General features: G+C 45.9%; 1 protein-coding gene across 3 annotated transcripts; it reads left to right on the top strand.

Annotated features, from left to right (window-relative positions):
• Positions 1-393: 393 nt before the first annotated feature.
• On the top strand, positions 394-22,103 carry PASK (PAS domain containing serine/threonine kinase). Of its 3 annotated transcripts, XM_035900034.1 has the most exons (17): positions 394-665; positions 1,890-2,119; positions 3,109-3,279; positions 4,606-4,746; positions 5,272-5,406; positions 6,183-6,476; positions 6,820-6,982; positions 9,894-10,059; positions 11,260-12,449; positions 13,134-13,315; positions 15,088-15,255; positions 16,049-16,174; positions 16,767-16,901; positions 18,452-18,651; positions 20,370-20,503; positions 21,522-21,668; positions 21,873-22,103. In XM_035900034.1, the coding sequence occupies exons 1-17, from the start codon at positions 494-496 to the stop codon at positions 22,067-22,069; spliced, it is 3,951 nt and encodes a 1,316-aa protein (XP_035755927.1). In that variant the 5' UTR covers positions 394-493; the 3' UTR covers positions 22,070-22,103. The 3 variants fall into 3 exon arrangements, with proteins under 3 accessions (XP_035755927.1, XP_035755930.1, XP_035755929.1); XM_035900037.1 differs by lacking the exon at positions 21,522-21,668; XM_035900036.1 differs by lacking the exon at positions 16,767-16,901.
• The last annotated feature ends 12 nt before the right edge of the window (positions 22,104-22,115 follow it).

The following is a 22,115-nucleotide window of genomic DNA, read 5'->3' on the forward strand; positions in this document are numbered from 1 at the left end:
GGCCGGGCCCTCGCTGCCGGTGGGCTCGGGCTGCAGCCCCGGGAGGGTGGGTGGTGCGGGCGGCACCCTGGGTGTGAGGGAGGCTGTGCCACACTTGCTAACCCAAACCCGGGAATTACTTCCGAAATTAACAAAGCTTTTGCTTTTAAAGCGAGCAGGAATAATGGGGGGAGAGTGCCGGATGGGTGCTTGGTAACTCTTCCAGAAATAAGGTGGAGGCGTCCCGTGAGGCACGGTATCCTGTGCCGCCTGGGCAGGACAACGGCCAGCAGAGTTGCCTTCGTGTTAACGGCACTGACCACACGTTGGTCGCGACACGCAAGAACAAGCGGCGGCCTTGCCGTGACTTACAGGGGCATGCATGGGGTTAGAAGGTGTTGTTACCCGCCAGCATCTTCAGCACTGGTGCCTGACTGCAAGGCTGACTGACTTCTTTACGTTTCCGTTACAGATGGTGGCTCCCTAGGTGCGGCGTGGCAACCAGAGTGTGGTCATGGCAGCCGAGGCTTACAGCCCCTCAGGAGGGGGCCTTCTGCCTTCACCAGTAGGCTCAGCCCTTGCTCACTTGAATGACTCTGATAAGCTGAACAGATCCTACCCCTGGGCCAGCAAGAGCAGGAAAAGTCAGCTCTCTGAACTCTGCCGACTTAGAGCATCTCTGTCTGGTGAGCGCAGTATTTTGAGATTGAGTTCAAGTGTCGTCAGTGAAGGTGAAGTGTTTCAGATGAGTTCAGATCTTCCTCCTCCCTTGCCCCAAACCTAGAGATGATAGCAATAAGTAGCTGCCAGGAAGCGCTTGTTCAGACTGCCCTGCCACCTTGTGTTATTATCTAAAACATGAAACATTTCCAAATGGGGAGAAAGACGCTCTTACACTGGATTCTTTTAGGAGGGGAAGAGCTTTGCATTTTGCAATGTGTCCAGGTATGGGTCTCCCTGTTTTATCGTAGTGAGCATATTCATACTATATGTGATGCATAAATGCAGAGGTGTCTTTGTGAGGAGCTGCTCATAACACTTCTTCCAGTACTGCTAAACCTTCAGAGCTGCTTCCTGGTTTGGGACTGGAACGATGGCGTTTGGCTGCTGATGCCTCTTCCCAGGGAGATGTTTTTTACAGGCAGAACTTTTCATAGAATCATAGAATGTTTTGGGTTGGAAGGGACCCCTAGAGGTCATCTAGTCCAACCCCCCTGCAGGAGCAGGGACACCGCTAACTAGATCAGGCTGCTCAGAGCCCCGTCCAACCTGGCCTTGAATGTTTCCAGGGATGGGGCCTCCACTACCTCTCTGGGCAACCTGTTCCAGTGTCTCACCACCCTCATTGTAAAGAACTTCTTCCTTATATCTAGTCTAAACTTTTGAACGTTTTAGTTAGAATCATTTGGCGTTGTGTAACATAAAACGTTGGTGTGGGCACAGGTATTTCAGTGTCATGTCTTGTGAACAGTTTAATTAACTGACTTCTGACTAATGCAGTATGTAATAAGGGCTTGAACAGTTACTGTAATTATATTTAATAACAGTTTCAGTTTTAACTTGAGATATTTCAAAACCTTTTAAACACTATTAAGTGAAAAATAAAAGTTAACTAGTCTGGTTGAATCTTATGGATGTTGGCAATTTTTTTCTGGCCTATGGGCTGAGTTTAATTGTTCCGGTGGCTGTGATTCAAAAATACATGTTTATTAGATTTTCTTATGTTTTCTTTAGTTCCGTTGATTGTATTTTCTTGTAATTTCTTAAAAGATCTAGAGGCATATATTTGGGGTTTCCTTTTGGGACAGTTGCTTCAGCTGACAACTGATTTATTTTTTTTTTATTTGTTCCTCTCATACTCCTGTAGCAGCCCGTTATAGCTAACATAGCCGATCTTTATCTTCTTGCAGGAGAGAAATGGAGCTCTTACTGCTTGTCTTCACTGGTAGCTCATAACATTTGTACCAGCAAAATCAGTAACTTGTGGGCTCGGTGGGATTCTGCCTCTCCTTCCACTGGAAGTTCTGCTTCTTCCTCCTTTTTGCACGCCCTCACCGTGGAGGAATCTAGCCAGCATCTCCCAACTGTGGTGCGCAATCCAAACAAAGCCATCTTCACCGTGGATGTCAACACCACAGAGGTATTTGTAGCAGCAACTGCTGAACTAAGCAGGCCATCTCTGGTATAGGTTGCATGACATCAGAAGGGGGAAACCGCCTGTTATCCTTGCGTGTATCTGCAGGCAGTCAGAGCATCGTGAAGGCATTTTAGAGTCTTCTCAAGCTCAGCAGTCTTCTCAAGACTGACAACGTGTTTGTTTCCATTGCAGGTTGTAGTTAGCAAAATATACAAGACAATATAGAAGCATGGATGCCTTGAGTCTTTTTTTCAAACAGAAAAAGGGGATAAAAAAGAGTGCAGCTGTGATGTGGCATGAGTAAAGAAAGGAAGAGCAGAATGTGCTTCAAGCCTTCTGTCTGTTAAGTGCCAACCCTAGGATGGGTTTGTGGTGGCACGAGGTCTCTTTATCTGACCCAGTAAATATGCATTTTGCATCGGAAGGGAGAGAATTCCTCTGCTTCTGTCCTGAGAGTAAACGTTAATGTAAAATTGAGTACTGAAAACTAAAAAGCTGTGCCATTTTTAGCTTGAACTGACTTGCCCATCGTAAAGACATTTAATCCTGACTTGGTCTGTATGTATGGCTTAAGCATGCCCATGACTGGTGTGATTACTGCATGCCTTCGGGTGTGGATAAAATTCTGTGGTATGCCCAGGCTTCGCCTGCAAATCCAACTTTGTAGTTTTGCCTCTGTGAATGTAATTATTTAGACAACACAAGAGGCTGGAGCGGGTAGGCAGTTAAAAGAAAGCAGGAAACCTAAAAGGAAAGCAATGTCTCAGACCCTCTTAACTGAGAAGACGTGTGGGCAAGGGATGTCCTGGAGCAAGAAGCTTCAGTAACCGTTTCTGAAGATATCAGAGTTTAAAAGGACCACTCCATTTCCACCAAGGGGAAGGGATATTATAAGACATTAAAGCAACAACCCGAGGAGGTGATGATCTACTAACAAACCTTGCAGCTTTTCTTCTTTGTTTTGGTTTTGGGGTTTTTTTCTGCTTTTCTAGATCCTAGTGGCTAATGACAAAGCCTGCAAGCTGCTTGGGTGCAGTAGTCAGGAACTCATTGGTCAAAAGCTGTCCCGCTTCATATCCAAATCCAGTCAAGAGGTATGGGAAGCTGTGGGCGAGGAGTGCATAGAAACTGGTGAATGTTCATTGGTGGCTTCAGGAACTGTGGTACGTGAAATGTTCAAGCAAATATTCCCCACCATATACAGTGTTTTTGTTGGCTTTGGTTTGGGGATTGGGGTTTTTTTTGACTTTTTCAATATAATTTCCTGATATGTTTAACTTTGTGGGTGTTTGGGCAATTATGTCATTTGTAGGACTCTTTGGTTTAAAAGTTTGCAGATGTGGGAATTCAAAGGGTAAGAGATGGTTTGGGAGGCAGCCGTGAGAGCCTTGCAGCTGCCAACATGTCAAGTCATGATGACTTGACCAAATCAGAACTTAAAGGACATTAGATTAAAAAAAAAAATCAATATAGATTGCTTAAAATGGAGAGACCTGTTCTGGAAAAGTTTCCGACTGTCTGGTCTATTAAAATATTTGAAAAATTACCTTAAATTGCATTCTGCATATTATAAAGTTAGAAGTCAGTCAAATCCTGTGAAATGTCTGTGCCAAAACACCCCAGTTGGTGCAGAAGAGTAGAATTTCTATTTGACTTATAGCGGGGCTGTTTGTAAGAGAACTGCCTGAGAAATGTCTCCAAGTTATTTTCTTTTGCTGCTGTTGTGAGCTGTCACTAGAAAATACTTGGAAAATGAGCTTCTGTTCTTCCTGATGTGTTACTTTTGTACTGAAATTGTCAGCATCTCGGAGCCTGATCTTCCTGAATCTACAATTGGATGTGGGGAGAAAAAAACACCAAAGTTTCATTTGGTGAAATCCAGAATTAAAATTCAATGTCTGATAAAGGCGCTAATTCTAAGCTACGGCCATTCCAAGTACTTTATAGGAGTTGCTGTGTAATTCATAAACCCATTCTGTCAAGATCACATAGAAATGATGAAAGACTTGATATGAAATCTGCAGGTTATAAGATAAATAAACATTTCAGAGGAGTCTCCTCCTCTAAGAAATTAAACTGCTATTTTTGCAGCTTAAAGTAAGAACTATGTTACTGATGTGGAGTATTCATTAGCACCACGGGGCATCTCCTAAATAAGGCACCTCTGAAAGGCACTTCTCTTGAATGCAAGGTATTAGATGGGCATGTTTTTTGTGCTGAAGGAAATGCCGTTAGTCATCTTGAGGCTGGGAGAGAAGATACAAAAGCAACGACAACATTTAGTGCATGATCAGTGGATTATTTGCAAACCTTTTCATCTCTATTAAAACTGTGTTTCTTCCAATAAAAAAACTAGTAAGGAGTGAAGAAACATTTTTCTAACAATGGCAGGAGATATCTTGGCTCAATATCTTATTCTTGTTTGAAATTCTTGCTAAATAGTCACAGCCATAGTAAATTATGTCTGTATCTCTGAATCCTATGGTAAGGTGGATGTTATTGGCCGTCTGAAGGAAAAGATCCCTGTCTCGGTCTGGCTAAGGCAAATAAGAAGCAAGGACAAGCAGTGTTGTGTGGTTGTGCTGGAACCAGTGGAAAGACTGTCAGCATCTGTTTCCTTCAGGGTTGACGTGAGTGTTTTCCTAACAATCAAAGGAGACTGCAATGTGTGAGAGTTTCTGTGCAAATGGAATACATCTAAAAGCAGTAGGCATGATACCATTTGTGAACGTGAGGTGTGTATGCAGCGGGGCTGCCCATGCAGGACCTGTGCATGTATCTCCCACGCGGCTCACCTCGACAAGTCCCCCGGGAACATCTTAGCCTTGAACAGTGACAGTTTGGCAGGGGGTTCGTTACTCATGGCAGGGAAGCCCTTGGGGAGGGATCAGCTTCCTGAGAAAAAGTTCTGTGAGGAGCGTTGGACTTCCCTGCTTCTCCCCTATGCAAAGGGCAGGCTCTGTGCATGACAGTGTCGGAGAAGTATTGCACGATGCTGTGTCTGCTTTTACTGAGGTGGTTGTATCCACAAAGAGACTGCAGAAGGAAACTTCCTGCCATTTGCTTAGTTATGTGCAGAAATGGTTGATAAAGGATTGAGTGGACTGTGGCTAAAATGCTAAAATTAAAATAGTGCTGTAAATTTTCTTCCCAAGGGAGAGATTATATCGTGTGACCTCCTTTTTGCCCATCTCCATGGCTACCCAACACTGGAAGAAGTAGTTGGGCTCCACATACAGGACCTGATTCCTTCTGTGCAGATCCCTCCTCTAGGCAGAAAAATCCCAAAGGTATAGTATAAGCACCAACCACATTCTTCATGCTCTTCCCGTTTGGGACATAGGTGCTCACTCTTTTCTCTCCTTATGTAACAGCGGAGAGCCTTTTCGGAGAGAAGCGCAAGTCCCTTGAAAGAGGGTATGCTGCTTATTTATGGAGCTGCTGTCTGAGTATGTCCTGTCCACCCTACTCTGAGTGAACCTGCTTTAGCAGGGGGGTTGGACTAGATGATCTCCTGAGGTCCCTTCCAACCCCCGCCATTCTGTGATTCGGTGATATGTCCTAACTAGGAACAAGACCAAGCCTCGACCTCTCACTGCGGAATCTATCCGGGTGAAAGAAACTTTTCTCCAGTCCTGGCTTTTTAAGAAACCACGCTGTCTCTGCCAGCTCCCTAAAATCCCTTTGAATTCTTTAGCCTGTTTCAGTCATGTCTGTCAGAGGAGTGAGAGTCTAACGCATACCCAGATCTTGCAAATGCCCTGAAAACTGGCAGCTAGATAGCTGCAAGAGGCCTCATTTGCTGAAAAGCTGCAGCATGGACTTTCCTGGTCTTCATCATCAGGATAGTCATACAGGAGTTCAACCCTGGATTCCAAATCCTTAGAAAACCAGACTTTGTTCATTTTGATATTCACAGGATTGGTTCGTTTATCTTTTCCTGCTCCTTTTTCCTGAGAATGTTCCCATGTAATTTTATAATGAATTCTGAAATAAAACCAAACCATTTGGTTAGCTAGAGATTTTCTGTTTCGTATTTTTCATTTTTTTTTCCCCTTTGATTTAGATTGCCAGGATCCAGCGAGCCGTAGGCCGATCCAGAGAGGGTAACCTGTTTCCTCTGAGTGTAAAGCTGCAAGTAAGCCTTCTGGAGGAGGGCCAAGCGGCAGTGCAGACAGACAGCGTTCCGCAGACAGAAGGCGGCGGCTCCTTCACAGGCTGTCATTACTCTGCTACAGTCGTCGTTTTCTCCACCATCAGTGGTCTTATTACTGTCCAGTCAGATGGAACCATCTGTGGCATCAAGGATAGTTTTGCTTTAATGCTCTTTGGCTATGAGAAGAAAGAACTGTTGGGAAAGGTAAGACAGGAGTTTTAATCCCTCCCAAAAGACTCCTGTGGCAGCACAGCCATGGGAATTGTAAAGTCATCTTTACAGACTCATTTCTGTCACAAAACCCCTGTGTTCCATGTGTTTGGCAAGCGAGTTGTAGGATGATACGCAAATTCCCCTGCTGTAATTGCTAATCCTGGTAGTGCCAAGGAGCTGGTATGGATTTCAAGTACATGTTCCCCATCAGTCATGCAGATCACTTTTGCCTGGCTGATTCATGAGAATCAGGTCTACAAACATGGATTGTGAGTGCTTGCCCCCAACCTGTGAGAGCCAGCGTAGCTTCACAAGGCTTTGTTCTATGTTTTAGAACATTACATTCCTGATCCCTGGTTTCTATAACAACATGGAGAGAAGCAGTGACTGTTCTTTGCCATTACCTCCTCTTGATGACTCCATGGGGGCAGAGAGTGAGTGCGTCTTTGAAGATGTCACTGCCTGTCATACAACTGGCTCTGGCTGCTGGAACAAAGGTAAAATTAACAGAGACGAGAGATTTGCCTATGAACACAGGAGCATGCTTTGCAAAAGCCGTGTACCTCCATGTAGTTTTTAATTTGGATTTTGTTGTGGTTTAACCTGGCTGGCAACTAAGCACCACGCAGCCACTCGCTCACTCTCCCCCTCCCTCAGTGGGATGGGGGAGAGAATTGGAAGAAAAAAAAGTAAGACCCGTGGGTTGAGATAGAGACAGTTTAATGAGAGAGAATAACAACAATAGTAATAATAATAATGGTAAGAGAATATACAGAATATATAAAACAAGTGATGCACAATGCAATTGCTCACTCCCTGCTGACCGATGCCCAGCCTGTCCTGAGCCGCGATTACTCTCCCCACAACTGACCAACTAACCCCCCCGAGCCTGGCGTTATATGGTATGGAATAGCTCTTTGGTCAGTTTGGGTTAGCTGTCCTAGCTGTGTTCCCTCCCAGCTTGTTATGCACCTGGCCGAGCAGGAGAAGCTCAAAAAGTCCTTGAGCAGTCTAAGCACTACTTGGCAACAACTAAAAACATCAGTGTGTTACCAACATTCTTCTAGTACTAAATCCAAAACACAGCACTATGCTAGCTACTATGAAGAAAATTAACTCTATCCCAGCCGAAACCAGGACAGTTTTCCCCTGTGACCTAAGGTAAACAGAATTGTTCACCTGAGGTTGTGCTTCTCTCCTTGCTAAGAAGATGAAACTGAATATCCAAGTTGGAAATTACACAGTTAATAGAGAATGTTTTGTACTTAACAAGCACTTCCCTTTCCCTCCCTCCCCTGTTAGGCTCTCTGAGTATTTTAGGATGTGTAAAATACAGCTTTTGTGACAGTATTGCAGCAGAGCTGTAGATACTCAGGACTAATATTTTAAGGGGGAATTCTAATGTTCTTCTGAACTGACTCATGCTGCTGGCTAATGTTCAATGCTGTGGTGTTTCAGTTAGGAGGCATCACGTATCCCACTGCTGCAGTTCGCTGCATTTACAAAGAATTGATCAGAATTGTATTTCTCTAAACACAACAGAAGCAAGGAAGCCTCACGTCTCCAAATACATCTTTCCAGCTAGCTCTGCCCAAAACAGAGAACACAAGCAAGCACATACTTTCATCTGTATCCAGATCTTTTATGCTGGTTTTGTCTCCTTCATTTTTGGTCTCGTGTCGTGTGTGTTGTTCCCGTTTCAACCACCCCCCCCCCCCCCCCCCACAACAGTATATTTTTGGACTGTTAGTATCAACTAACCCCCCCGAGCATGGCGTTATATGGTATGGAATAGCTCTTTGGTCAGTTTGGGTTAGCTGTCCTAGCTGTGTTCCCTCCCAGCTTGTTATGCACCTGGCCGAGCAGGAGAAGCTCAAAAAGTCCTTGAGCAGTCTAAGCACTACTTGGCAACAACTAAAAACATCAGTGTGTTACCAACATTCTTCTAGTACTAAATCCAAAACACAGCACTATGCTAGCTACTATGAAGAAAATTAACTCTATCCCAGCCGAAACCAGGACAGTTTTCCCCTGTGACCTAAGGTAAACAGAATTGTTCACCTGAGGTTGTGCTTCTCTCCTTGCTAAGAAGATGAAACTGAATATCCAAGTTGGAAATTACACAGTTAATAGAGAATGTTTTGTACTTAACAAGCACTTCCCTTTCCCTCCCTCCCCTGTTAGGCTCTCTGAGTATTTTAGGATGTGTAAAATACAGCTTTTGTGACAGTATTGCAGCAGAGCTGTAGATACTCAGGACTAATATTTTAAGGGGGAATTCTAATGTTCTTCTGAACTGACTCATGCTGCTGGCTAATGTTCAATGCTGTGGTGTTTCAGTTAGGAGGCATCACGTATCCCACTGCTGCAGTTCGCTGCATTTACAAAGAATTGATCAGAATTGTATTTCTCTAAACACAACAGAAGCAAGGAAGCCTCACGTCTCCAAATACATCTTTCCAGCTAGCTCTGCCCAAAACAGAGAACACAAGCAAGCACATACTTTCATCTGTATCCAGATCTTTTATGCTGGTTTTGTCTCCTTCATTTTTGGTCTCGTGTCGTGTGTGTTGTTCCCGTTTCCCCCCCCCCCCCCCCCGGTTTTCTTTATCTCTTTTCTTTGCTTGGAAATGCAGGTCTGCATTGAAAACAATGCAGACTGCTGGAACGAAGAACAGTTAGAAGACAGTGTGCAATTTCTTCAGTAATTCTTTGATAAAGTGATGCCCCTAATCTAGGAGTGATTCAGTTACTCGGTGAGGAAGCACTGCAGGCACTCACCCTTTAGAACATGGGAGGATTGTTCTAGATTCGAATCCGATTTCTTCACTCATTAACAATATTTGGTTTACTTCATCTTACAAACTCAAGGTTTTCTCTTTTGATCTCTTGTCACTGGGGAAGGGGAGAAGTTCTCTTTCTCTTAAACATGTTTAGACTGTATGCTTTTTTTGTCCTGCGATTTCAGTGAGTTACATAAATGCAGTCTAAACCTTTAACCTTTTCATTGTAAGTGTCTGGAATGGGCAGTGTATGTGTGTTTGGGGCTTTTTTTTTTTTTTTTTTTTTTTTGTCTATGTATGGTCCCTGGCCTTTTTTGGGGTCTCTGAACTTCAATCCAAGAGGCTAAGCCAGGAGGCTAATACCTGTCCAAGAGCTTTGATAGCAAGGCAAATTTTGGCAGCCATGAAACATTTAGATTTCTGCATGTGATGACTTCTCAGGCCAACATAGAGTGGAGTGCTCATATTTGGACCACTTTGCCTTAATCAACTTTACCTTTTATACTTAATTCTTTAGGGACGAGAGAGACCAAGGCAGTTCCAAGATTGTTGATGATCACGGTAGTCTCTGAAGCCCAAATGTAAAAATTTAAGTTGGTTTCACTTTTCTTCTTGTTTGGTACAGGCAGCAGCTTCTTGGCTGCAGGCCTACTGTCAAGAGATGAAGAGCAGAAACTGGAAAGAAGACATGGAGACGACAAATTAATACACAAAGAGACTAAACAAAAGAATGGGACCAGTTTATTTTCTACTCCCTCACCTCCTGAAGTGGCATCCACACCCTCTGATAGGTAGGCATTTCAGGGACTGCGTATTCACTATGAAAAATGAAGGGCTGTGGTGGCAATCACCAGCAAAAGCTGTTTCTTCACCTCTGTGATGCCTGTGGGAAAGTGTAACAAGAGCCTTCTGCACTTTGCTCTCTTTAGAATCTGAGCGCTGTTTGCAAGACAGGTTGAGTTTTGCCTGCCTTAGATTTTTGTTTAGATCTGTACAACATACAATTGTAAAGTTACAGGAGTTCTGTCTCTGAAGGGGACCAGTGCTAGGAAACCCAAGCTAGGGAAGGTAATCAGGCTCTGTCTTTGCTGGGTCAGAAACAGTGAATGTTTATCTCCTTCCATGGTATCCACCAGCTGGTGTTGCGCCGAAGCCTGGTTCACTGGAATGAATTCTAAATGTTATTCCTTCCGGTGCTTGGTGTAACTGTCAGGTCATCCATTCCGACAGCATTACTGAAGTCCAGCTGTTTTTATTGAACCTTTCCAGGTCTTCTTCCCGTTACAAGGTTAGAAATTCTGTGCAAGTACCTCTAGGATGCATGTGGTTTATCTTAAGTCAAATTTTAAGCCTTCCACATTAATACTTCTAACCCTCGGAAATTATTTTTTAATATCTAGACTATTACAGCACAGTTCTTGCTGCTTTTTAAAGAGACTGATAATCTCATTATTTCCTTGTGCTTGCCTGGGTATATGTCTCTGACGTCATACTTGGATTGTAAGTGCTCTGCTGCATGGATTGTTCTTCTACTCTGCGTTTTTACTGATAGAAATGTCTGTAAAATACCTTGTGCTGCGGGCTTCAGTGAACCATGGTTAAATTGATGGATGGGGACATCCATCTTCTGTCAGACAGACAAGGGATCTTCTGTTCTCTGAACTAGAAATATCCCACCACCTCTATTGGCTTTCATTGTGGTCAATGATCTGTGATATATATTTAGAAATTAAGCTAGAGGAGGAAGTAATCCAGAGGGAAGGGGTGCCATTTGAGCATACCTGCTCTTTGTTGGTCAAGATGGAATTTGTCAGGATTTTGGATGCCTGTGCCAACAGCTTTCTGCCTTTTTCTTTTAGACTTAACAATAAAACAATTGGTGCAGGTTTTCAATGGTGACCATAGTGACAGAAGAGTGAGTAGTATGCAGTATGTCGGTTTTCTCATTCTTTTGTCATCATGATACCACTAATATCTTTGAATCCTTGCAGCGTGGCTACTGATGGGCTGTCAGCCAACCGTAGAGAGCCTTGCCCTGAAACCTGGCTTGACAGAATCAGAGCAGTGGAACAGTGCAGAGCAGTAGAAGCTGCAGGATCAAATAATTCTCAAAAGATGCTCTCTGCAAGGTTCTCTCCCATGTCATCTGATTCAGAACACTTGGATTTAGATCAGAACATGAAGATTCCAGTAAGAAGCGGTGAGAGCACACTATCTGGTGTGTCTGAGACTCGGAATGCCAGTGAGACTAGAGGCTTGCCTAACCAATTACAAGTTCATCACCAAGACCTCAGGGAAGGAAATTGTCAGCAGACCTGTGGGTTGCCATGTGAAATGCTGCAGCATCAGCACTCCACTGATGCCTGGAGTCAAGCTGCTTCAGTAAACGTTGCCTGCTCGCCTGTTTGTTCTAGGCAAGAAGACAGTCTGGATACCACATCCTATGGCCCACTTAAGCTGCCCTCTTATATTACTTGTAACTCACCTGGAATACCAGTAATAGATGAGCCGTGGTCTGACACGCCACCAGGCTGCAGACAAGACTTTCAAAGCCACGTGGTTACAGGACAGTTATCAAAACCAAACTTGACATGTGCTATGAAACGTTCCAGTCTTGAGCATGTCATCGTTGAAAAGTGCCTGCTAAATGATTCTTCATCTTTCTTTGCAAATGGAGGAAATACTATCCATGTTTGCTTGGGAAATAAAATGGGTTGCAGTGCTTCTCCACAAGGAGTTGCCACAACCTCTGAAGACGTTAAAGAATCGGACACTGAGCTGAACCATATTTGCTCTGGTCTTGAGGTACTGGGTCTGAATTTTGGTGCCAAGGGGAACTCTGACAATTGTTTAGGTATTCCTGCAGCTGCAGAAGATGGTTCTGGGTGGCTGGCTTCCCGAAGGCATTTAGAAAACTCTGAAGAATCCAGCAAAGCATTTCTTGAGAAGCCTGAAACTCCTGCAGAGACTGTGGGGGACAATGTCAACAGAAACCCACTGGAAAGCAAGGGTAGTCCTGAAGAAGACTGTCAGTTGCATGGACAGCAAAATATGGAGATAAAAGTAACATCGACCCCAGTGAAACAAGAAGGAAGGCTGAATCCAGCAGCTTCTTTGACCTTGGAGATTCTGGAAGGCAGCTACACTGGGAATTGCTGTCACAGAGATGGTTCACAATTAAGTAAGTTAAACCTATTTCTCCCCTTCCCAAAACTCTTATTGGGAAGCTTTTTTTCACCCACGTTTTTGCAGAAGGCAGCCAGTTCTGGTTAGAAGCTCACAGTGGAGAGGAAGGAAGAAACTCTAGCATTTCCAGAAGAAGAAATGGTATTTAAGTCTACTCAGAGGGTATTGGAAAAGCAGGTGTTATGAACTACAAAGTTACTAAGAAATTAATCCAGACTGAATAGTCAGAAATATTCTTAGAACACAATTAAATTATTTGCACCTGATAACTTCTTCTGAAGAGAAAATACAAACTCCATTGTAAAACTGGTATTTAAATTGTGTAGTGGCATGTATTTCGTTCGCTCCTTCAGCTGGATTCTGCAGTTTGTTGTATAAAATCCCCATTCTTACATCATTTAGAGTAACAATGTGAAATTGATAATCACAATTGGACACTGACAAAAGTTTCTGCAGGGGGGTGGGAACTCTGGAGGTAGCTGCCAAGTATCTCTTTCTAGAGCAGCTGTTCTGAGCTGTGCTTTGGTCAGCCCCTCTGCTGATTTCTCACAGAGTAGGTGTTCCCCAAATGAATAATGGAGGAATTCAAGAGCTCAGAAGTTTGTCCTAAAATGCCTGCAGCCTCGTTCAGCACTGAAGTTTCATTCTGCCATTCTAGCTTCCTGACCTGTTTCCACAGGTATACTCTTTGAAGTGAAGCGGGTAGAACTGCAGGACCCTACCCTGCTTTTCTGCGTCTGGGTGGTGAAAGACCTTCTGCAGAGCCACAAGGAAGCTGTAGCAAGGACTCAGCTTCTGCTCTCCAGTCTGGCCAGCTCTGCCCAGTCTATTGCAGATCTTTCTACACAGAGCCTTGGAGAAGTAAGAAATTCCACCAATGTATAATATTGAGCATTTCTCTCTTTGTTTGACTGTTAAGCTGAAGCTAAAGTCAAAAAGTTTTTCAAATTAAAGCAATGTCATGAGGTGGTGGGCGGGTATTGCTGTTTCTCAGTTTCCCTATTTTTATGTCAAAAGAGATGTTTCTTTGCTGTAAAAAGGACCATTGCTGTTTTGTAACATTGCTGGTAGTCCGCATTTGGCTTAGCGTGGTGACCTTGCCAGTCTGAACCACGAAAGCACCTAATTTAAAACTTGTTCTTAGGCTGGTTTAACTACATCTGCAACAGAGGTTTGCACAAGTGTGGTGAGATTAATTTTTAAATCAATGTAATCGCACTGGCACTGATGACACAATATTATGAAAAAAGGAAATCCTAGGCTGAAAACTTGTGCCAGCAGAAGAAAACTGCAGTTTTTAGCTGTCTCCTGGGATGCTGCATTTGGTAATCTTCGAATAGATCCCTCGAATAAATGTTTGCATTCCCTAGATCTAGACGTGGCTGGATTTTATGATGACCCTAACAGAGAAGTACATCAATATTTAGATATCACACGTGTAACATGTACAGTGGTGGCAGTTCCGAACTACAGCAGACTCTCGGGAGCTGCTGTTTACTGAAATGGACTGCAGATTAGACGTGCATTTTCTTTCCCCTGCCTCGCCTTTAGTTGGTGAGCTGGGAGACAAAGTAGATGTTCGAGTGAAAAGCTTGGCTGTCGGCAAAACTTGCTATTTGGAATATTTTTTATGAGACCTTTGAGAGCTGAGTAGTAAGGTGGCTCTTGTTTTCCTTTTAGAAAATCATCTTCCATGTACATGCACGCGTATGTTGAAATATAAACAGTTCTGGCCATTTCATGTATAACTCCAAATTTCATTATTCGAAAAAAATGCCCCTGTGAGATTTGTGGCGTATCCTCTTGGTATGGAATACCCTGCGTGTCATAAAGTTGTTCTGTTATCATGCATTTTGGACACCATCTTTGGTGGAGAAACCTCATAATTGTGGAGACAAACGAGCCCAAGCCCTGTCCTCAGAGCAGGAAAAACTTCTGTTGTGTTTGATTTCCCTGGCAGTGTGGCAGGCCTGGGTAGGAAGGCAAGTGATGTTTCCTTACGAGGGATTTTACTGGTGTCTTATCATTTAGGAGGGGGCCTTGAACTTGTTTGCTCTTCACGTCTGCCAAGAGACCAATCTGCAGAACAAAAGTGTCAGCTTACCAGGAAGTTTGGGAGACCCTGGGAATTTAATATCTTCTCTATACTGACTCTTTTTAGGTTACTGGGGCAAATAGGAATAACCAAAGTTAAAGACAGAGCTTAAAGCAGCAGCTTTTAGTTCTGTCCATCTGTAATACACTTACTGGAAAAATTACAACATGGGAAGTCACCCACTTTTTAGTCATCAAATAAAAGTGTCATTTGGTGATGGACCACAATGAATTAATTTTCCTACCTGCACCGAGAGTTTTGTGCGCGCCTCTAAGGTGCGTGTGCTCCCATTTTCTTCACCTTTCTCTGAATTAATCACTGTCTGTAGCTGCTGAGAGCTGACTGTTGACCTGACTTGTCTCCTGTGGTGATGGTCACATCAACATGAGGTTCTTGCTATCAAACCCAAAGTTCTTTCCTTTTAGCTCTTCTTGCAGATGTGTTCTTCCTCTTCAGTATTTATGTCACTTTATGAACATGATTCTGTGGCTCACTCATTTTTGTCTCACTTTTTTTTTTTTTTTTTATCTGTGCCTAGTCCATCAGATCCACTTCACTTTTTGAGAATTCCCGAAGAGCCGAAGAGCTTGAAGGATTAAGGGCATGTGAGGGAGAATACGCAAAAAATTACGACACTCTCCGTCTTATTGGCAAAGGATCTTTTGGCTTTGTCTGGACTGCCAGAGGCAAGGAAGATCACCAGGAGGTTAAAGATTTCTTTTAGATCTCGTTGCAATAATGATTTAGAAATTAAATTTAGAAATGAAAACTGAAAGGTTAGCGTGTTCATATTCTGCCAATACCTCGCTATTAAAGACTGCTATTTGGTAGTCTGGGGTTTTCCTCTGTTTAAACAGAAACCTGAAATCCCTAACCTCACGGAAACAGGACAGCAAAATGTCTGCACTGACGGAGCGTACGAGCTGTTACCCAAGACGTCGGGCACAGCGTGAGACTGAGCATGTCACTGGTTTAACCTTTTGAAAGAAGTACATGTTAAGCTTAACAGAATTACATGTTTTAATCTTCTGTTCCTGAAGAGAATTACAAACATCAAAGTCTTTATTGTGCCATAACTCACAAATCTGGAATAGGCCTATTGAGGTTATGGGACCCTCCTCTTTCTCAGCAGAAGTATTTTGGGTGTTGAGGGGGAAGCGCTGGTGTTTCTCTGCATGGGTGTTAAGTGCTCATGTCCCTCCGCTGTACCCCATGCCAGAAGTCACTGCTGCTGTAACTGGGTTGTGAGCTGGCCTGTCAAAGCCCTTGGAATTCAGAGCATCAATAAAAAGAAAATAAATATATTCCATTTCTGTGCATTGTTTGGTGCCTAGGACTAAATTAGTTCAAATATGTTTAAAGATACTATAAGCGATGCATGTTGGGTTACTTCTGTCCTGCTAGTGATAGGATTCACTAACATTTCTTCTGGAAATTAACTTACCAAACACTTCGAGCCATACTTCTGCAAGTGATGCTGAATGCTGTTGTCTGTGTAGGTTGTGGTGAAGTTCATCTGGAAGGAGAGGGTGCTCGAGGACTGCTGGGTAGATGATCCTGACCTGGGGAGAGTTACTCAAGAAATTGCAATTCTATTGAGGCTGGAGCACCCCAGTATCATTAAGGTACAGTGAACTCGGGGCGAATGTGGTTTGAACTGCATCAGATGACTCCTTTGAATGCTTGGTGTCTGGCGTTCCTCTTCAGGAGTGAGGAAGGGCCCCGTATTAAATCTGCCTTTTCAGAAAAGAAAGGAACCTCCCTACCCTGCTTTGTTTTGGGGGGTGTGTTACAGCAGCATATCGCTTGCTTCGGTGCTTTTACCCCAAATGATCGATGTAAACGTAGACCCGAAGGTGTGACTAAACAGAAAAAAAGCCTGTGTGTTATTTCCAGATGATAGGATGCACATCTTGGAAGTGGGATGCCACATAAGACCACATACCAGCTCAGTAAATAACCTGGATACATATCTCGATTCCTCTTCTTTGTTTGGGGCTTGGTGGGTTGTTGGGGTTTTTCCCCCAGAAAGATAATTCCTCTTGGTTTTGATTCTGCTCTCTTTTCAAGAAACATTTGTGCTCAGTGAAATGAGACTTCAAAAATTATAATACACGTTGATTAAATCTCCCAGAGGAGAGCAGTGTTTGTTTAAAAAGAAAAAAAAAAGGCAGCCTGAGGATGAAGCACATGATCACAAAGGTCTGTTATTTATAGGTGCTGGGTGTATTTGAGAATGAACACTTCTTCCAGCTGGTGATGGAGAAGCATGGGTCTGGTCTGGATCTCTTTACATTCATTGACAGTCAGCCCAACTTGGATGAGCCATTAGCGAGCTATATATTCAGACAGGTGAGAGCTGGGGACGTGCAGTTGCTACCTGCAGGGAGGACTTGGTTAAGGTAAGAACCAGGACCCTATTTCGCTCAGAATCACTGGCTGGGCAGCAGGTACGCTGCAGCGGTGTCATGTTCAACACCTGCAGAGCTTCTCCTCGTTATTCTGTAGGGCCGATTTCTCACTGACTGAAGTGCTACCCGCAGAAACCTTTTCAAGGTTTATTTACAAACCTGTAGCAAAGAAACCTGTACAGGACCTTACTTCATATGTGGATGTCCTGTAGAGCCATCGCCTCTTGGCTGCGACTGTCGCAGCACACAGCCCCCTTGTCACCAGGGTGCCCGTTCACGCAGCAGTCGCGTTTCCTCTGTGGGAGGAGGAAAGCGTGTGGACGTTGCCCAGGCCTCACTAGAAGCCACGCTTTCCCTTATATCGATGCTTGGTTTAGATTGGTTATGGGGGTAAAGGGCTCTCCTCTTCTTAAGGGATTTAAAATCGAGAAATTAGCTTGGATTTTAACTGGCATAATGCAAAATAACTGGCATAGTTCAAAACAACTCGAGGTCGTTCACTGAGTCAGGAGCTTGGCTGAGAGCTGCACTGTCCTTTGTTCAGTGAGTTAACTGCAACAGGAGTCCCCAAGTAATTCCCCCTCATGGGTTTTGGAGTAAACCCCTTGCTCTAAGGCATGCAGGAATTACTTTGCACCTGGCCACCCACCACTGCGTCCCCACTCCCCAGGCCTGGGGTGCTGATGGTGGATGGCAGCCACAGCGATGCCCCCTCTCGGTGTCTGCTGCGCAGCATGCATTCACAAATTGCAGCCTACGGCCCTTTTGGACTGCTGATGGAAAAGCCCTTTTCCCAAGCCGACCCTGGGTCTGTGGGGGTGCTTTGTTACTTCAGACCTGTACAGTATTTCTCTGGGGAGGGAGCTCTGTGTTATAAATAGAAGATTTTCTCCCTCAGCCATCTGCTTTTCTTGCTCAGATGTGTTGTGGTAGGGATCACGATTGTCTCCAAGGTGATATAATTCTGATGCTATTCTTCGTTAGGGCACGATAGCGTGAATCGTGCAGGAAGAAGAATGGAATTTAGGAGTGACTGTATTATTTACACCAAACTTCACCCCTAAATGCTTTGTCATCCTGCAGTATCGGAGGCACACGGTAACACCCTTCTGGAGAGATCAAAGGACCCTCCAGATGAAGCTGGGATAAAAATAGAGTAACTCGCAGGACTGTAGCAGCAAGCTCGGATGCTTCTAACCAAAAGAACAAGTGCATCGTGACTGTGCCGTGCCGTCCTCCTGCACGTTTGAGACAGGATAGCAAGCAAAGGCTTTTTTTAAGTCCCTCTCCCAAGAGCAGTGTAACACCTGCGGCAGCATTGCTGACAGGCGTGCCCCAGTTCGCTTCCCCTTACCAAAATGAGGGTCTAGATCTTGTGTATATAGCGTCAAAACAAGCTGAGATGTGGCTGTGGGACCTCCATGATGCCACCTAGATTGTCCAGAAGGCCGCCTCTGTGTAGTAACACCCAGTGCTTTCCTCCTCTTTCAGCTTGTGTCGGCCGTTGGGTATCTCCACTGTAGAAACATCCTTCACAGAGACATCAAGGATGAAAACATCGTCATTGCTGAAGATTTCACAGTCAAATTAGTGGACTTTGGTTCAGCTGCCTACCTGGAGCCTGGCAAATTGTTTTATACCTTCTGTGGGACGATCGAATACTGCTCACCAGAAGTGCTCACTGGCAAACCGTATGTCACCCTCTGGAAAGTCATTTTTGTGTCAGTCGCACCAAAACCAGCGTGTGTGCAGGGCTGGAACAGAGAAGCCAGGCTGCTTTGCCATCGGTACTCTGCTGGAGTATCTAACCCCAGGGCACTGCAGGGAGATTTAGGGCACTGCAGTAGCAGAAATCGCTTGCAAAGGTTTGAATGCAGATAAAGTAGGGTGCTGCAGCGACAGAAATTCTTTGCAAAGGCTTGAATACATACGATGTTGTTTCTGAGCCAGTCTGGTGACAGGCTTGCTTACTATGGTCAGATGTTTTGCAAAGCCTTGTACTAAATGTCCGTCCTGCTGCAGAGCTGAGTTCAAGAACAAGCCTGTGGTTTTAATTTCCAGCCTGGTGGAAGAGTCTGGATGAGTTGTGCTGTGACTTGAACGTGTCCTTTTCCCTTAATCTTCCCTAATGGGAACATCAGCCTGCTGCCCTTCTCCTCATACCTGTGGTGGGCAGTGACCTGGCTTTACCAAAGGCTGCTCCTTTAGAGGGTCTGGAGCCCAGGGCTGATGGGGAGCGGCTGGGGGTGTTCAGCCTGGAGAAGGGGAGGCTGAGGGGAGCCCTTATCGCTCCCTACAACTGCCTGACAGGAGGGGGGCTGTCAGGCTCTGGAATGGGCTGCCCAGGGAGGTGGTTGAGTCCCCATCACTGGAGGGATTTAAAAGAAGGACAGATGAGGTGCTTAGGGCCAGGATTTGGGGGTGGGATGGCAGGGTTAGGGGAATGGTTTGGCCTGGTGAGCTTAAAGGGCTTTTCCAACCCAAACGACTTTGTCATTCTGTGATTCTATGAGCAAGTTTTGCTGTGTAGCCTCTGCCCCTCACCACGGCTGTGTTCTGTACTTCCCCCACTCTCGTCTCGCCTGTCCCCTTCTTGTCTACCTGCTTCCCTCTACAAGGTTTTGCAGTTTGATCATTGCTCATCTCCCCTCTGGACTCAAGGTTCTTCCGTTGCTGCTACCTTGGATGCGCCACCCAGACCTCAGCTGTCCTTTCCCTGTTCTCTCCTTCTCAAGTGCCACATACCTGCCGGCCAGCACTCTCTTACCCCCTCCTGGGGGAAGCCTTGCCATCACAGGGTGGTGACCATTAATTGTGCGTGCGCATGTGGTACCCTGCTTGTGGGTCCTTCGGGCAGCTCCTCTGAACGGGGTGGGAGGGAAAGCTGTGCGAGGAGGGGAGGGGATCCCTGCTGGGAGCCAGGCAGGGGTGACACGCGCTGCCCTGGGAGCTCAGCCTGTTACTGGGTGAAGAAACCTCCCCTTCTTCTCAGATGGAATCTGGATCGAGAATATTTATTTCCAAATAACTTTTGTTTTGAAAGGGTTGGGGGGGAAATGGGATTGCACTGAAGTGTCTGATCTTCCGTTTGAACACTTACTTGGTAGCTGTAGCTTGTGGTGAAGGAGGAGGAGGCAGCTTCCGTTGCCCTGTCACCGGCTGGCGCGGGTGGAAGCTGAGGAGCACATTGCTCGTGCTCATCAACCAGAGGTGGCTGGCCGTTCTTTGGCTGCTTTTCTTCCATGGAGAAGGACAATACAGACTGCTCAAACCACACGGAGCCTCACCAGGATTCTCCCGTGTTAAACACTGGCGATAAGGGCGATCAGCGCCCTTCTTTCTTGTTACCGTCTTTAGCACACGACTGCGTATTTGCAGCCTGAGTTTACGCAAGTTTATCCCTGCGTAGGTACCACGGCCCTGAGCTGGAGATGTGGTCACTCGGCATCACCCTCTACACCCTGGTATTTGGGGAGAATCCCTTCTGCGAGCTGGAGGAGACCATGGCGGCTGTTCTGAACCCCCCCCGGACTGTGTCAGAGGGTGAGTATTTTTCCCATTTGCTTTCCTAAAGGAACAGCTCTCTTGGGGAAGTACGAGCAGGGTTTACTCCCCAGAAATAAAGGGGAAGACGGGAAAAATGCTTCCGAATGTGCTCTGCAAGGACTATAAAGGCCGCTCACTGAAGCAGAGTTGTCCCAGGTATCCTTTTTGGGCAAGTTCTACAGTTCTCCCTGCCCGCAATGAATGCAGCCAGCTGCCCCAGGTTTTATCAGTTTCAGATTCCAGGTCTCCCATTTATTCTGATGACCAACCTGTCCGCTTGCCAAGCTCCGGTGAGGTTTATACACGAGAAAAGCAGAACAAATAATGCCTGGTTCGCTCTGCGCAGGGATGGTTTGCTCTGGCAGACAACTGTAAGATCGATCATGGCGCCCATGTAACTCTAACACAAGTTTTATCTCACTTGAATGCCAGGGGCCAGATGATGATGTGTTAATGTACAATTTCTGAATGAATTGTCTGGCTTGACCCTCACAGGAAAAGGACATCGGCCTTGTTTTCTGTGGGAGGCACAGAGAACTAATTTGTGTGTCAGGCTAAGGAAATCCCCATCAGCAGGGCCGCTGGGCTCCTCGAGAGCACTGCGACTATAAGGCTTCGGGGTGCTGCAGTCGGCTGGTAAATTCTGGGAGCTTCCCCTGAAGCTGTGGTGCATCTCATCCCAGACCAAACCCAGGGGGACAGCGGGGCACAGCTGGGCTTGGGAACAGCGCCTCAGGGCTGCCTCTGTGGGACTTGCTTCTGCTCCTGTCCTCCTCGGCGCCCTGACCCCGCACTCCAGCCTCTGAGCCTCCTCTCCTCACAACCTGGAAATCCCAGGTTGTTCCCAGAGCTGAGCGCCTGTGACTGAGACTGTGGTAGAACCGTTCTGTGCAAGGGATTAATGGGGAGGATTTGTAATTAGGATCTCCATTCTTTGAATGTAAACCATAACCTGCATTCCCAGCATGCCTGAAACCCAGCCTGAGCCCTTCCTCTCCCCGCTGTCTCTCCCCAGGCCTCATGAATCTCATTGCTGGGCTTTTGCATCCCGTTCCAGAGCAGCGCACAACGCTGGCCATGTTAGCAGAGGATCACTGGCTGAGGCAGCCCGTGAACCTGGGTGGTTATACCTGGGAGGAGGTATACATCCCTGCTGAGAGAGGTGAGGTGGCCGTCCCAAGGCTGGCTGCTCCACCCGGGCCCGCCAGGCACCCAGGCATGATTTGTAAGGGAGGAGCGACTCTGGCTGGCCAGATGCTTCTCCTGAGCAGGTCCCCTCCTGGCAGCCCCTGCTCTCAGTTTGAAGATCCGCCTGTTGCCCAGCGGGCCCTGTGGCTCACCCCACGCTGTTTGTCTGTCTCCCTAGAAAGCAGCAGACTCGGAAGCGGCTCCAGTGAGCGCCCAGGTGGAGACGGGCTCCCAGCTCCTCACAGGGAGACCGAGCCGTGCCTGAACGCAGATCCCTGCGGGGAAGCAGCAGCGGCTGGGGGATGCCAGGGGGGGGGCCGGGGGCTTTGCTGCCCTCCCTTGCCGCAGCATGAGCCCCTCCCTGTGGGCCCATAGCTCCTTGGCTGGAGGACGCACGCTGCGGCGCAAGAACCAGCAGGAA

The sequence above is a fragment of the Egretta garzetta genome, unplaced genomic scaffold (genome assembly GCF_000687185.1).
Source record: "Egretta garzetta isolate BGI_Z169 unplaced genomic scaffold, ASM68718v1 scaffold448, whole genome shotgun sequence".
NCBI lineage: Eukaryota > Metazoa > Chordata > Aves > Pelecaniformes > Ardeidae > Egretta > Egretta garzetta.

What these genes read in the sequence shown, in the direction of transcription:
- PASK (XM_035900034.1), top strand. Translation starts at nt 494, where the DNA reads ATGGCAGCCGAGGCTTACAGCCCCTCAGGAGGGGGCCTTCTGCCTTCA. An exon ending in TAGGCAGAAAAATCCCAAAG is followed by an intron (nt 5,407 to 6,182) that starts GTATAGTATAAG and finishes CCTTTGATTTAG; the next exon opens with ATTGCCAGGATCCAGCGAGC. An exon ending in CGAGCTATATATTCAGACAG is followed by an intron (nt 16,902 to 18,451) that starts GTGAGAGCTGGG and finishes CTCCTCTTTCAG; the next exon opens with CTTGTGTCGGCCGTTGGGTA.